The sequence below is a fragment of the Centropristis striata genome, chromosome 5 (assembly GCF_030273125.1).
Source record: "Centropristis striata isolate RG_2023a ecotype Rhode Island chromosome 5, C.striata_1.0, whole genome shotgun sequence".
NCBI lineage: Eukaryota > Metazoa > Chordata > Actinopteri > Perciformes > Serranidae > Centropristis > Centropristis striata.
The window spans coordinates 6849392-6866122 of NC_081521.1; the positions used below are offsets into that span (position 1 = coordinate 6849392).

A 16731-nucleotide genomic window follows, 5' to 3' on the forward strand; every position below is an offset into this window, starting at 1 on the left:
TTTTAGTAATTTTGTGTCTTTTTTGGTCATTTTGATACTGCCTCCAGCGGCCCCCAGGTAATTTGAGTTTGAGACTCTGATGTACAGTCTGTAGAGCCCTTTGAGGCAAATCTGTGATTTGTGATTTTGGGCTATATAAATAAAATAGACTTGAAAACTGACTTGACCTCAACACGCACACAGAACAAACAAAAAACACAAGCATGGATGGGGTACTGTATCTTTACAAGTTTCATTTTATTGGTGTACTTTGACAATAACAATGATGGTATAAAAGAAAATCTCCATCATACAAATTTCAATAATCAAAAGATAATATGCCGATACACAAACAGATCCACATAAGGCTGACATCAAGTTTTGACAAGTGGCTTCAAATGGCTTCAATTCAAGGAGAACTGCTCTCCTTACAATCAGAGAAGATATATTTTTAATTTAGCAATCTGTATTTATTTTTTTTAAATAGTTAGCTCTCATACAAAAAAAATAATCTGTGTAGATTTTAGAGTGGATTGTGTCGCTGGTCTGGGTGCCTTTGTTTCATTGCATTGTAAGCATATGGTGTTTTTGGCTGACACATTGATATCCCGCAGTGCTTTCCTCTGACCTCCACCTTAAACCAACTGCTGTCACCATCAAAGTGACATCACAGACAGAAACAAGGACACTGAACTTCATGTGAAGATTGATGCCCATGTCTGCCGTGATGTCTCTTCTACGGCTCCAGCATAGTAAGAGCAGGGAGGCCTCTGGAGTACAGAACGTGAGAGGAATCTAAAATTCATGGGATAAGGATATTTTTAATTTAAAGAGAAAAAAAAGGCTGTGCTGGGAAGCATTGATGTAAAAACATTGATGTCGCTGTAAGCTTCACTAGCACTTAAATGGCACCAGATAAACCCGCAGCCAAATCCCTCCAAAGCCTTGTTCTTTATGCTAGCATCTGTAGTGATTTAAGACCTTATAGAATTTCTAAAACACTACACACAACAATATTTACAATGATCATTTTCTTGATATGCACTTTTTTAAATTTAAATATTTTTTTATTTATAAAAAAAAAAGAAAATAAAACCTTGAGTGAAAAAAAACACTGCAATAAATTAAGAAGCTTTAAGGCTGCCAGTCTTGTCAGATGCCCAAAAAATGGTCCCTTCATTTAAACTGGTACAGAATGGATCAGAGCAGGTGAGATTATGGTACGATGAAGCCTCTTTAGTGAGCAGCAGGCTTGGTCTTGGTCTAGATTGAGACCATATACAGTATATATATAGAACAGGGACAAGACAAGCCAGCATGCTCTTATCACAAACTGAAAATAATCATTTCCTGTTTTAAATTAAAAGCAAGAGAGCGCTGACTGATTTGCCCCTGTTACTGAGTCAGAGTGGACAAAGCTGTCTAGTCGTCAGAAACCCCATCTTGTTGATTATGATGAAGCTGCTCGTTCTGCATTTTATAGTCCAGAGCCTAATACTGACTCTAAACTGGAATATTCTTTTTATCAAGAGGTCGCTCCGGGTCTGAATCTTCACCTGAACACTCAAACAAAAAAACGTTTGGCTTTTACTATATGTCCATCTAGCTTTTAATTTAAAGCAATGACAAAAAAAAGAAGATAATATACAGTGATTCTTGTGTCAAGAACTAGAAAAGAGAACCTGCGAGTTGTTCATAACCAGGTCGCTATAAATCATTTTTCATATCAGTGCTGGAAAACAAAATAAAAAAACAAAAAAACAAACTCAAAATCTAGATGGAGGACAAGTTTAGCCATTTCACTCAAACACACATGGAAAAGAAAACTTAACACAAATGCTGCTACTGATCTGTACTGATTTCCACTGGGGACCTCCTGAGTGATTGGTTGGGAGGTAAACACATGCTTCTGTTTGTGGCAATGAACCATAGCAACGAATGCACAAATTAGCTTCTCCTGGCAGAATGAAAAGGCACCAGGTTTTTCACAAATGCATGGATGTAAAAACACTTTCTATGCAGGTTGTTTTGCCTGTCAATACTAGCCTTTCTGATGTTAATATTGGTTCCAGTAAGCACGTAGACAAAGACTCCCACAATGGGAGCTCTGGAAGGTCAGCACCATTGATTATCAATTAGTATAAAGGAGGTTCCCAGTGGAAGACAGCGATCAGTCGCATTTTCTGATTAGGTGTCTTGCTCTTCCTGTGGTTGTCACACAAAATGGCTTCCTCCAACGTGTCTGTTCAGCAGAGTAATACACACCAGGCGACAGGTCCTGTTCCATTTCATTACAGCAGCTATTCACTTCTGAAGAGGCGTTTAAATGAAATGGAACATCTCCCCGTTTACACAGTCCTGAACCTCACAATCCCACATAAATACACATAACTACGTTTCAGTGCATCTAACACAGTCTGTCATGTGTCACCTACTAAATCATCACATCAACCGCAAAAAAAAAAAAAGGAACAATTACAGAAAATAATCCATAAAAGATCAAATAAATAAAACGAGGTCCAGCCTCTTTACTTCTTATTTCATTTGTGGGAACACAACAGTTTGTCAACCACCCACATTTCCCCCCAAAAAAGATACATCTTAAGAAATGCATACAAGGCGATTTGTGTGAAATGAAGTAGCTGCATGACTAGAGGACAGACAGTGAGGAGAGAGTGTCTGCATGTTTTTGTTTTTTTTAAAGAATGGAACTATGTTTACAGTATTGGGATATTTTACTCAAAATCAACACTGTCAAACACACAAATCAGAGAAGGGGACATAGCAACTGCTGTGTACTTTACTGCAGAGTGCTGTCAGTCTGTGTCAATGCACAGTGTTAGGCTGCATGCCACCAAACTGGTAATTCTACTTTGAATAATATCTTAAAATTCAATTTATGGAAACTGCAAACAAACTCACAGGCCAAACAGGCCAGAAAGCTAATCAGTCGTTTATCACCTGAAGTCTAAGATAAGCATTCAAATCTGCTTTCCCCTATCCACGTCAAGATAAATAAGTGTCAGTTAAAAAAATAAAGGCAGCCATAGATTGGTTGTTGAAGAGATACAGTTCTCACAGCACCCACAGAGGAGGAGGGCTGGCTAACAGTATTACAAACACTAGACAATCTGAAAAATAACAAAGCAAAAGCTTCTGTAAACACAAGTGACAGTGACAGCAATCAAGTATTCTCTACTTCAAATTCTCTCCCATAATAAAAAAAAAAAAAATGAAGGTGAGTAAACATTAAGGATGTGGGATCTAAAAATAAAAACTGTTTATCTGTCCCTGGCCTGGACTTGCATACCGCACACAGAGTGAGGTCTGAAGTCAGTCGGTCACAGTTTCAGGGGTGAAGTCTCCTGGAAGTCACCCTGAAGACCTCGCGCTGACGACAGGATACATACAGGCCATTTGCATAGCTCTCCCTCACACAGACACGCACACAGACACACAAGGGTTGTGAAAAGGGTGGCATGTTTGCTTAGGCAAAGGTGTGTTGAATGTGAAGTTTGCATACGCAGTCACTCCTTTTCTGTCGTCCAATGAGGGTATGCTAGCACCCGTGCTATTGCATCTGTAGAGTGAGGAAGTCATGTCTAAGTTCTGCTGTCTGTTATTACAGCTTATTGCTAACAGGATGAGCGTTGCTCTCCAACATACAGCCACTCGCAGGCAGCCAGAACACCCGATGCAACTATGCAAACACAAACATCACAGTCTATAAATGGTATGTTCACAGGACAAAATAGAGTCGGTGAGAGATGATTAAGGTATTAATATTGTCTAAAGTCAGGATAAACTATTTCACATACAGTATACATGACTGAAAACACTCACACTCTACATCATTTTCTCTTTTTCTCTTCACTTGTAGATTTGGCAAACCTTCTGCAGAACCAGCTGCAAGAGTCCACTCGGTTAAAAGTTGCTGTGTGGTCGTATGTGTGTGTGTGTGTGTGTGTGTGTGTGCATGCAAATGTTTTCACAGGCTTACTGCATTTATGAAAAAAAGGAAGTGCAAGAGCAAAGTAAAAATCATAGCCTCGGGGACCAGGTCAGCACATGTAAGTCAAACTGTTGTGTGCATGCATGTGCGGCGTGTGTTTGAACTTGAATGTGTGTTTGTGTGTGTGTGTGTGTGTGTGTGTGTGTGTGTGTGTGTGTGTGTGTGTGTCATGGCCTCTTTTCATAAACAAGCACAACAGTGTAGGGCTGAGCTAATTGTTGACTGAGTAAGAAAATGAATGAATGGATGCTGAAGGCCAAAATGGTGCAAAAGGCATGTGGAGACCGAAGACTAGATAAGCCCAGATGAGAGGAGTGATGGACTGTGGCACAAGCAAGTGCAGCATTTATCCTTAACTTCTTAGATGATTTATCCAACATACTTATTTTAGTCTCCTTTTTTTTTTGCATACAAATAAAAGAAATAAAGCCAAGAATCAATCAACTAAAAAGTCCTAAGCAGTGCTGCAACTGGTGAGATATGGCTGATGTCCCAGAGGACTTTGATTCCCAGGTGTTTTGCAGTCCAGATGTTCCTATGTCAGTAGTCAGCTACAGGTGCGAGCTTTCTGCTCAAGCTGACTGTGATGTTGGTGAAGAGAGGCCTCCTGGACACTTGAGGGGAGTAGTTTAGGTTGTTAAGACCATCCACTTTCTGTCTCTCTTTTGAGTGGCGTAGCAGACTATACCTGCAAGAACAATCAATAAATCAATGAGGAGACAAGAGACAAAAACAGTATGCAACTGTACTGCACCCAGTGCAATACAAAGCAAGTTTAATGTTCAGGTTAGATTATAAAAGAAGTGTGTGTGAACCATTTTAAACCTCTGAAGTCCAGGAGATTTTGGTTCAAATTTGTCAACTTCCTATGCATTTGTTTCTTTCTGTTTAGCATCTTTCAGTCTGTCCTTACATCACATGCATGGCTCCTTTTTCTCCACACAAACTTGGCTATCAGTCAGATTTTTCATTTTATTTTAATTAACAAAGTATAAAGCTGCCAGGAACCGAAAATACAAACAAAAGACACAAGTGTCTATGGAAATGTACCATTTTTTTAAAACCATCTATATGCAAAAAAACAGCAGAAAAATAAAAATAATAAAACTGCAAAACAGTCTATTTGCATATAAATTAAAAATAGTAATAGTTTTCATTGTAGATAGAAAATTCACATTTTAAAAATGGTCTAGAAACATAAATGGCACACTGTGAAAGCTCCTATGATTGCACTTTCAACTGACTTTCTCAGTTTGTCTAAATATCATATATAAATAAAGTTATTACTGTAAATAAAACATTTGTATTTTCAATAAATAGATGGAACGCTTTGCGTTTGGCATTTTGGCCACCGCTATCTTGTTTTATTTTTGGAGCCAATAGTGATCATATTTGGACAAAAAGGAGAAGCACAAGAAAGAGAAATGCTTTTCCCAACTCACCTAGCGCTTGCTAGATAGCTTGGTTAGCAGGGTGTATCAATAATTCACCTGTGATATCAAGTGACATGCTAATTTTGGCTGGAGAAAAATATGCATAAAACATAATGTAGTTGAAGAACTGACTACTAGGAGTGCTTTTTTAGGGGCAACAGACACGCAACAAGACATTTTTAGACAACCAAAATGTTACAGTTGCCTTTCATGAACTAAGGGGAAACAATTGGCGATCGGGACTTTGACACAGTCATTAAGGCAGGTTAACTGTGAAAAGTATATGCGCTCCATAATCCGAATCAGAAATACTTTATTGATCCCCGGAGGGAAATCTGGTATATATAAAAATAGTGGAAATAGCAGAATATATAAAAAAAACATACAGACTTCAATATACTATTATTGCACAAATTAGCAGCAGTACATAGGTGAAATCTAAAATAATATAAGAATAGATGAAAAAAAAAAATCTATCCCCTCATATTTAGAATGGGTTATTGAGGGAGGAAAATGGCATTTTCCTCCATTGTCCGAGATCTATAAACTGTAAACACAATGCCAGTTGTGTGTCGTTTGAGTTTAGACATGAAACACGTTTTAAATAGAGCATAAAGACGGTGCCACCGCACATTCTCACCGCAAGTTTACTTTTCATACATGTGGCGTGTGCAATGTGCGTGTGCAACAGCGTAAGCAATGTGTTTTTGCGTATGCAGTGTTGATACATGAGGCCCCTGGTGAAATTCTGTTGTTGCCTATCATTTCGATAGAATCAGTGGGTGGCTGTGGGAAGTGTTATTCTCATGTCACCTTTTACAACCTAAAGGGCCCATTTTGCTTTGGCCTGTATTGTAATTTATGCAGTTTCCCAACCTGTGACCCGTCTTTCAGGTTTTTCTTAGGAAACGTTACAGCACCCTTTAAATGTACACAGTGCCACGGAAACCCATTGCTACACTTCCTTTGGCTGTTTTAAGTTACTAAGAATGTGAACAGGCAGAGCATGATTGGAATCCAGCCCTGAAGCATACAGGCAAATCACATGCAAAGTCTTTAAAAGAGTTGAAATTCTCTCAAAGTCACAACTCTGGCTTTTCATGTGACTGGCACCACATGAGCCTAAGCCTCCGTCAAATTATCAGCTTCCACTTTTAACCAAAGTGTCTTTGTGTGTGTGTGTGTGTGTGTGTGTGTGAGCTGTGCATGTGTAGACACCAACCTTCCTAAGAACTGGACTTCCCCACGATGGTGATGTGGAATCGACATATAGCGTCCCCGCTCTCCGTGAGGCCTACTCACTGTGTAGTTGGCAAACCGCACCCTATACAAACATATTTAATGCCCATTAATCCATATTGTACACAGACAGAACAAACACTGCGTGGTGACTTGCGTTGTCATATGCAAAAAGCTTTTGTACTGTGACATTGATAGATTTACTATGATATTAATACTGCAAGCAACGCTATCCATGCATAAGAAAAAGATAAAAAGAAGTTTCTACAATTACTGCACACAAAGGGGATCATTACAAATGCAAACAATGAGTCAGAATTAGCGATGTATACTGAGAGAGCTGAGAGTGTACAGCTGCCTGAGCTGAGAAGGTGGGAGGAGGGACAACAATGCTGTGTGGCAAAGGCAAACAGAGGGAAAAAACACAAAAAGTAGTACAAAGCCTGCTAGGTGCCAGCTGACCTAACTCTTATCCCTTAATAGGGCACTCATTGAAATACTTGCAAATTCCAAATTTCAACCCTAGAGAATATTGGAGGATATTACATACAGCCAGAATGTGTAAAAAAAAACATACGGACCCGGGGGAGGGGGGTAATATTTTGAGAAATAAATTTACGAGATTAAATCAGCAAATCTACGATAAAAAATATGCAGATTAATGAGATTTAAAGTGGTGAATCTGCAAGAAAAAAGTTGCTTTTTTCTCTTAAATCTGCGACTTGTTTCGCACAGATTTGCCACTTTAAATCTGCAACTTTTTTTCTTGTAGTTTTTCCACTTTAATCTTGTAAATTAGGATTTTTTTTCTCGAAATATTACCTTCCCCCCCGCAGGTTTGTATTTTTATATATATTCATACTTAATATGCCCTAATATGCAAGTCATTGAAGAATAACTCTGTTTGTAGGACTGTTTCTTGCTGATTTTTTTTCTGAATTTTTCATTTTTACATTGGAGGTCAACGTCAATAAAGTTAATATTATTATATTATTATCATACTGATTGGTCAGTTGTCATGGTGTCACTGTCTGTGACGTAGCCTGATCTTTGCTGATTAGCTGGAAGAAATCCATGTGGTTCTACGACCAAACAGAGAGACATGGGGACCTCATTGATATCCACTGAAGTTACCAAATATAGTTCTTTGCCTGATAAAGGGTTAAGCTGCCTAGTGTCAACGATACTGGCAGCCTGGTGCTGCAGCTCTGTGTTTGTGTGCGTAACTCTCACCTGTTCCAGAGGTCATCGTCCTCTCCTCCCCAGCCCCAGAATGCATTAGGAAATCCATTAATCTTTTTGAACTGCGTCACCGTCAGGCCACTGACACCGCCGAAGAATTCATTATACGGAAGCCTTGGAGGGACAATTACACATATTAAACTCATATTAAGTAAGGAGTACTTTACTGTTTATGCCCATGGAGACGGCTTCAGGACTCACATGTAGGAGTACTTGTCCAGTTTGACTGCAAAGTGTCGGGGCATGTCTGAGCAGCCGTAGTAGTTCCTGTCGTTCTCCATGAGGTGGTCCACATCATGGAAGACCAGACAGTCCCAGTCCAGGTCCTTCATAGCCTCTTTGTAGCCCACGTTGAACAGCATGGCTCGGTTAAACGGCTCCGTGCCATCCTAAAGAGACGAAAAGGGTTTTGAATGTTCAGGGTTCGTCCACTTTTTCAGTGGTCAAATTCAAGCACTTTTAAAGGACTTTCAAGGTCCATTTTCAGGCTTTTCCAGGACCTTTCAACTAATCTCATAAAACATACTGGTATGGGAATCTAGGGGCTAGGAGCAAAAGTAAGCTCACAAAAGCTGGTAACTATACACGACCCAAACTAGGAGGAAAGCCCCACAAATAGGCCTACTTCAGGAGCCCTCACATCCACTAGGACAGGGGTGGGCAACCTTTACTAACTAAAGAGCCACTGTTGGCAAAAAAAAGAAGAGGAAAATCGCAGAATGGAGCCGCAAACCTTATATTGAATGAAAATTAAACAGCCTAATAAGTCTAAATTAGCCTACCAACATTATTAATAGTCATATTGGGCATTTATTAATATGATTTTGAAAACTAGTCGATCTCAGGGAACTCAAAACTAAACTCAAAGTTGGCAAAACTTAAAGGTTAAAGCGCCGGGCCGCAGACTTTCGTAAGCTATGAAGCACATTTTAGTTGACTTAAATGTCCAAACTTTTTTAATATGCTGTAAAAAGGCTATACAATTTTACAATTGAAGAATACAAATAGTTTTTGGTCTACTCCATTGATAAATGAAAATGTTAATGTAAAAAAATACGTATGATTTTTTTGTCTCGGCCACAGGGAGCCCCTGCAGGCAGCCTGAAGAGCCACATGAGGCTCTGGAGCCACAGGTTGGCCACCCCTACACTAGGAATTAGAAAAACTCTCTTCAGTAAGAAGATACAGCGTAGAGCAACAAGAAACATCTCAGAAAAAAGAAGACGCAGGTGGAGCGGTCTTCATTTCAGATTATAGGCTATAGGCTATTCAGTTTATATAGCTTTTTCCATTGAAAATGCGGTTATCTATAGTCAGATTGCAAGACAAATACAGTAAGAATTTCAAGCATTTACAAGTACTTAATCCAAAATCCAAGCACTTTTCAAACCTTGAAATTCAACATTAAAATTCAAGCATTTTCAAGGATTCCAAGCACACGTACGAACCCTGAAAGTTGTTTTGATAAAACCTTGTCATGTTCACCCATTTCACAGTCATTATCATCGCCTGATAATGTGACTCATTTACTGCAAACAGAAACTGTTAATCCCTGCAAATGGTGTGTGTGAAAAGGTGTGTGCATACCTGCTCTATGACGTAAAAGGCAAACTGAAGTCTCTGTTTTTTCAACACTGGCACCAGGTGTCTCAGGAGAATGGGTAAGTGTTCATGTCGGTTCCTGAACGGGACTAGGATCGCCACCTAAGGGACACAAAAGACATTAGAATACAATAGATATGCAATGACGTGTGTGCAAATACACAGTGATGCATCTAGATCATGGGTCTCAAACTCGCGGCCCGCGGGCCAATTGCGGCCGTCGTGATGATATTTTGTGGCCCCCACCTTGATATGAAAGTTTAATGTGAGTTTTATATGAATGGCACTTTACCGTGTTGTGTGTGGAAGGTCCCTTTATTGCTCCAGCTGGAGCTTTGTTTCTCTTGTTTCTATGACGACGTTAACAAAAAGAAAGGCAGCTGCTACCGGAGCGTTTATTATCTGCCGTGTTGTTGTTACCGGAAGAAGTAGAAATGTTATGTAATGTAATTTTGTGTCTTTTTTGGTAATTTTGTGTCTTTTTAAAATAATTTTATGTCTTTTTTTTTTTTTTTTAATTTTGTGTCTTTTTTTGGTAATTTTGTGTCTTTTTCTAATAATTTTGTGTCTTTTTCAGTAATTTTGTGTATTTTTGTATCGTTTTGTGTCTTTTTCTGGTCGTTTTGTGTCTTTTTAAAGTAATTTAGTGTTTTTTCAGTCATTTTGTGTCTTTTTTTGGTCATTTTGATACTGCCTCCAGCGGCCCCCAGGTAATTTGAGTTTGAGACCGCTGATCTAAATGCATAGGGGCACAGAGCCACAGATCTGTGCGACAAAGTAAACTGTATTATTTGCTCAAAGTGAATGTTTCTGAGAGCTGTGATCTCCCAGCAGGAGGTAAATGAGAAAATGTGCGTTAAGAGAGCAGCAAAAGGCACCAATTACCATGAAGTCTCATAACAAAAGAGTGGCAGGTTCTTGAAATCTTATTTCCACAATGAGATCTGGCATGCATCAATCATAGCAGCACCGAGGCGCTAAACGTCTGTAAGAGGTGTTTATTTTCCCCCATAGAGTGGTAGCTGTGACAGTCTCTGTTTTTAAGTTTCTTTTGAAGCTCCATAAAAAGAAAACTGTCACAGGATGCAAAAAAAAAAAGGAGGGAAATGGAAAACGATTGGCTAGGAGAGAAACTATAGAGGTAGATGAGAGAAAGATTGCTGGCTAATGAGAGAGAGAGAGACGGAGAGAGAGACAGAGAGAGAGATTTGGTTGTCAGAACATTCACAGTCCCTCAGGGCAAATGAATGTGAGACAGACACGCAGATGGCAGGCAAGATTGCTCTGTTGGACAAAAAAAGAGTGATAAAAAAAGAGCATAGTAGAGGAGGCTGGTTCAACAATGAAACAGTGCTGCAAAGCACATAGCACAAAGGCTTGAATTCATGTTTTGCCTGCTTCTTGTACTTTGCACTTACTGATATATGACTGAACATGTTTTTTTTTTGCGTTTGAATGTCAAACAGAACAAGCGAATAATCTCGTTTTTCACTGTGAGCAACAGAAGAAGCAGACAAGTGGTAAAAAAAAATCATGTCTACGACACAAACTGGGACATGTGTGAGACATGCCTGTTACTGTTTGTGCATTCTTTGACTGGACTGTGAAAGCTGCAAACTCATATGCTGCTTTTTCCAAAGTCAAGGATGCTTCCTTGATAGGACAGGTCCTTGTGAGTAAGGTCCTACAGAGGCAAAGCAAGACTCCAAACATTGGTGTAACATACAAATGGAACGGACTAGTGAGTGTGCAGGTGTGTCACTATCTTTGTACCGTAATATTTTTAAAAAGTTCTACCGTATTTATTACGGTAAAGTTCTGGCAACCACAGCTGCCGTTTTTTTTTACCGTAATAGGTTTTTTTTACAGTGTAGATGCTAGCTGCAGTATAGGTCATAAGAAAAAGTTAAGAAACACGTCAAATACATTTTTCCCACAGATGGTTTCTGGCCGTTTTTATCATGCTGATGTGTTTTCAAGCCCTTCTTTTTTTTTTTTTTTTTAAAAAGGGGGTGAGCAAATCCCAATCACTACTGCAGACTCTTGCGCTCCGAATGCGCAAGATGGCAGCGCCCATATTCAGTTTATTTTGGCTTCATTTTTGTGTAGTGGGAGAAAGTGAAGCGCCATTTAGAGTTTTGATGAAAGTGCTGTCTAAAGCCAGGAATACCAGCCCTACTGTCTGGTACGTGTCTGTTTGATGTGTTCATCTGCGTTGGAGAAGCTGTCGGGCCTCGTCAGGCCCGATTCGACATGTTAAGTCGGGGATCGTCGGCCGTCAGGACAGTAGACTCGTCGGGTCCTCTGATTGGCTGTGTGCTAGCTATGAGCGGATCTGATTGGCGGTGCTCTAGCGAATTGGCGCGGTGCTTCGTTTTTTGCATCGTTTCGAGTCCGAGAGCAGACAACGCGACCATCAGCTCAGCCGGAGCGAACATTTTACAGCGAAGCTTTGTTTTCAATCTCCATGGTTACTTCTATGGTTTCTCCATTACGTCATTTCCTGTTTTCATGTTTTGGATTACAGTCAGACAGAGACTAGCGCCACCCATTGTTAGAGAGACTTATTGCATGTCGCGCAAGCACAGAACGTACAGGCTGCTGTGTAGTCGGCAGTCGTCGTGGCGATGTGTTTCACTGCTTTTTTTCACCCGACTGTGTCCGACGAGAGGCGACAGAATCGTCGGACAAGAGCTCGTCGGCATCGGGTCCCGTCGGGGCGGTGTGTGGGGGCCTTCCATAGGTGTTCAGCTCAGTTTAGATCTAGAACTAAAACCTTTCTGTGACCTCCTTACGCCCTGTATAGAAGCAACTGCATTGTGTTTCTCCGTTCACCTGTGTGTGTGTGTGTGTGTGTGTGTGTGTGAGTATTCCACAGTGCTCCTCAGTGAACAGTCCTTTTCTCACATTCACACTTACCTTCCAGCGAGGTAAACAGTCTTTGGGCTTCCAGTGGCCTCCTGAGGCCATGCTAGGCTCTCCCTCCAGCAACGATCTCTCCACATCCTCCAAAGACACCTCACTCATATTCACCTCCAACTTGCCCTCTGTGTGTATGGAGGAGAGGGACAGAAAGAATGTATGAGTCAGAAAAAGCAATTACAGCGAGGAAGAAAGAAACAGAGGACCACAGATGATTGCATGGACGAAATAGTAAAGGAAGGAATGAGGGAAAGGAAGAGAATGAGACGGGGAAAAGGGGAATGACAATGCATGAGGGTACGGAGAATAGAAGAAGAAAATAACTCATGTCAAAGCTTGTAACAGTTGAACAATCTAGTGCAGGGATGGGCAACTTAAATGCTGCAGGGGGCCACAATTTTTCATGGACACTACCACAGGGCCACATAGAGGACCATGTACTTAACCAGATATGATGAAACTGCAATTTTAAATATGTTTACAGTGCAGTAACTTAACATATCTCATGCTCAAATGCATGTAGAACAGTATACATAGGAATACAAAAGGTTTGAAGCAAATAAAAAATAACCAATAATAATAATTTTGTGCATTTTTACACTGCACTTTTAAGATTTCATGCTCAATTGCATGTAGTTGGGCCACTTCAAGTGAGGGTGCGGGCCGTATGTGGCCCCCGGGCCTCCAGTTGCCCATCCCTGTTCTAGTGGAATAAATAACCTGCTTGGACCAACATGTACAGAAGTGCAATTAACGTTCACTTTAGAGAACATTTTACAAGGCCAGGTGAATCTTAAGAGCAGTTATTTTAGTTAAAGGTCAACTAGAGAGACTAAAGTAACATTTGTTTCTCATTTGGTTCCTTTAATACATGAGTGAATCATCAGCCAGGACCAAATTAAGGCAATAAATCAAAAAAATGAAACACTGTACTCACTCATAGAGAGCATTCTCTCAGGGCAGAGCTGAGAAGGGAGGTAGGTGAAGCCCTCAGGGAGGTATGTGGTGGGAGGAGCATCGCTCTCGCTCACATTGAAGTCATAGGCATAATCTGGAGTCACACATGTCAACACAGCTGTCAACATCACAATCAAAAGGAACTTACTCCACTCTTTATTTACACAAGTCTAGCTGTGTAGCCCTTTGTTTCCAATCAGTTCTTTTCATCTTTTCACTTCTTTCACTGTTGCCTCAGCTACAGTAAGTGCTCCATCTATGCATCACTTTAAGTAAGACTACAAAAGCCCTTTTCTTAACTCTCTTTGTTTAACAAAGGAAGGGACTTTATTTGTGTCCACATAACTGCATAAAAATAGAGCTAAACATTTCTTACCACTGTCATTTTTGCATTTATCTTTTGTAAAAAACACTTTTTCCTAACTGTTAAATGTACTAAACACCACATCTCTAACAAATATACTGTAATAGTTAATGGTAAAATCTTTAATTCATTTGTTTTCATTTATTATGTATTTTCTTGTCAATGTCAATCTTGTCAAACCTTTTATTTATGCTGTAGAAAATTGAATAAAGTGGCAATCTTAAACGTGAAATCAACAGTGCCAATATCTTTTTACCGTATTTATTACGGTAAAGTTCTGGCAACCACAGTTGCGGTTTTTTGTACCGTAAAAACTGCAGTTTTTTTTTTACAGTGTACACTGTAAGACTTTGCTGTAAATTTACAGTCAAATTCTAACAGTTGCTGTTTACACTTATAGTAAGACTACAAAAGCTCTTTTCTTCACTCTCTTTATTTAACAAAGGAAGGGACTTTATTTGTGTCCACATTACTGCATAAAAATAGAGCTAAACATTTCTTGTAAGCCTTAGTGTCAATCTATGTTTTTACCTGTGCCATTGGCGCTGTAAGCCCCTCTCACCACCTGCTCCAGAACCTGAGCCCCGATGTTCTTCACGTTCTCTCTGATCTGGATCCCTCTGGCTTGGACCATGAACACATACTCGTTCACTGTGGACACACAGGAAAAGGACAGAGTTGAGCCATCTTATTCTGGGGCGCACTATAAAAGTCACAAGAGTTTTCTATGCAGCAAAGAGGAAGAAACTTTAGTAGAAAATGAGCTACAGTAGGAAGGGTCAACACAGTGTAGAACAGTTTCTCCCTGGGAATAATAGCCCAAGATTGTGCCGTAATCCAACAATTTAAAAGAGGTCCTTATCTTCACAAAATGTTTAACTCATGACCAACAGTTTCCCCCGTCCATTCCTTCTCATTGTTGGGAAACAATATAGAACAATACCCATGTTCAACAAAGATAAACTTGGAGCGCAGCAAGGTTAATGCCTGTTCTTGTGTAAACACTCTTCCACCTGATCTGACCGCAACTGATAATCTTCCTTGGTAACTAATGAGGGGGCTTTCCCTAACAACAGATCAAGGGGCTTTCACTCCAAAGAAGCCAACTATTAGAATGTTAATCTATGACGGTGGGGGAGGAGAAGGCAGAAATACAACTTATTTAAGAAAGAGAAAGAAACTGAGATAATTATTTAGAGATAATTGCCTTTTGTGCACACTATTTGCATTGTTATTATGCCTAATTATGCTGTAGCATTTTCAGTAATTATCTACTGTGCTGTTAGTCATGGACTGTAATTTTTTAAGGCATTTGTTTCCTAAACAAAAGGGCACAAACAGGGTGAGAGTGCACAGACTTCACATAAAGAGGAAGCACATGTGTTTGAGGCTGTCTGAGTGCACCGTGCTGTACGTCTCAAATTATAACTGGCAGCATTTCATGACATTTGAGATCATGTTGAAAATCTTTTCTTAAAACTGGTGAGTGGGTTTGTACGATGGTTGCTGGTTGGGAACTCCAGAGAAACTCATAACTAGTTTTTTCTCAGTGTGGTTTGACCTAAATAACACCACAACAGAAGGAAACCTGCCAAACTACGGCAATGAAATGGAACAAAAGGAAAGGAAGTGGTCCAACAGTTAGCTGAAACCACTAGCTCACTTCATGCACTGCACTTGCACTACAAAAAGGTGTCTAAAAACAAGATAAAAAAACACAAAATCGGAGGGAAATTATCTCGCTGCATGGACAGATAATTTCACTTGAAAGGATTTCTTAATTTAAGATTGTTAAATCTAGGAATAACCATGTTGAATGCTTAAAATAAGAAATTAACTCTTAAAACAAGATAAATTATCTAACACTTCTAAATCTAAAGTTTTTTTTTATCTTGGTAAGAAACTAATAATCATCAGGTCACTCTGCTCGGGCCAGTTCATCTCTGCTTGCAGCTTTAATTTATCTTGTTTTAAGAGTTAATTTCTTATTTTAAGTGTACAACATGCTTATTTCTAGATTTAACAATCTTTAATTTAATTTCAGTGTGCATTCCGGCCACACATGTGCACCTAGGGCTGGGCGATATATCGATATAAGAAGGGTTTTTCATATTTACTTTGTTTTGTAATGTTTGTTATTCTTTTCTCATATATTTCTTTTTTTTTCATTTATCCTTTATTTTATTTTCTCGAGGAATCATTGAGGACAACCCCTCATTTGCAATGATGTCGAGAGTACAGAGAAAACACAAAACAGAGGACAGAGAAAACATGAAACAGCACAGACAAAACACATGCAAAAACATTAAAAACAGTTACAGTGAAAGGCAGAGTTATTGTTTATCATAGATTTAAACTGGCCCATAGTTACAATTGTGTTGAGTCTGAGTGAATGTTGTAAGATGTTATGTATTCATTTCAGAAAAAAGATTGGCCTATTTTATTTCATAGGCTATTTATGTTTAAGGTATTAGCTTATTTAAATGTGCACTTTATGGAACTTTGATTAAAAAAAAGAAGGTACTCCTGTTGTTATACAGTATTTGTGTTCACTTAAATAAACTGTTTCAATAAAACTACTTGTGACATGTCATGTTTGGCTTTGACTTTGCTCTCACTTTGCGATACAAATATCGGGATATATATATCGTATATTGATATTCAGTCTAAATATATCGGGATATGTCTTTTGGTCAATATCGCCCAGCCCTATGTGCACCTGCATGAGGACATTTGGTAAATGGCTGTGTTCCTGACTTACTAGAAGTAAAGTTTATGATGTCAATAGAGAAAAAATCTTTTGTCCAAAACTGAAGTGACTTCCAGGATAATTGACTCATACTCCTGTTTCTTTATTTGGAGTAGCATGCCAGCATAATACTGCCAAATTGACGGAACTGTGCCTCAGTGAATCTGTATCCAACTGCACAATCTCACGCCATTAATCCAATCAGCATTTATCTTAAAGCAATCCCAATATG

At 39.4% G+C, this 16731-nt stretch overlaps 1 protein-coding gene across 1 annotated transcript in view; it reads right to left on the bottom strand.

Moving 5' to 3' along the window:
• Positions 1–213: 213 nt before the first annotated feature.
• b4galt5 (UDP-Gal:betaGlcNAc beta 1,4- galactosyltransferase, polypeptide 5) overlaps positions 214–16731 on the bottom strand; it is a 49261-nt gene continuing 32743 nt past the window's right edge. Inside the window, exons 2-9 of the mRNA XM_059332660.1 lie at positions 14282–14401; positions 13367–13480; positions 12427–12554; positions 9493–9609; positions 8107–8294; positions 7897–8019; positions 6647–6748; positions 214–4679 (exon numbers count right to left, since the gene is read on the bottom strand). Of these exons, the coding sequence (XP_059188643.1) occupies positions 4532–4679; positions 6647–6748; positions 7897–8019; positions 8107–8294; positions 9493–9609; positions 12427–12554; positions 13367–13480; positions 14282–14401 (1040 nt within the window). The 3' untranslated portion in view covers positions 214–4531. The remainder of the gene's footprint in view (positions 4680–6646; positions 6749–7896; positions 8020–8106; positions 8295–9492; positions 9610–12426; positions 12555–13366; positions 13481–14281; positions 14402–16731) is intronic.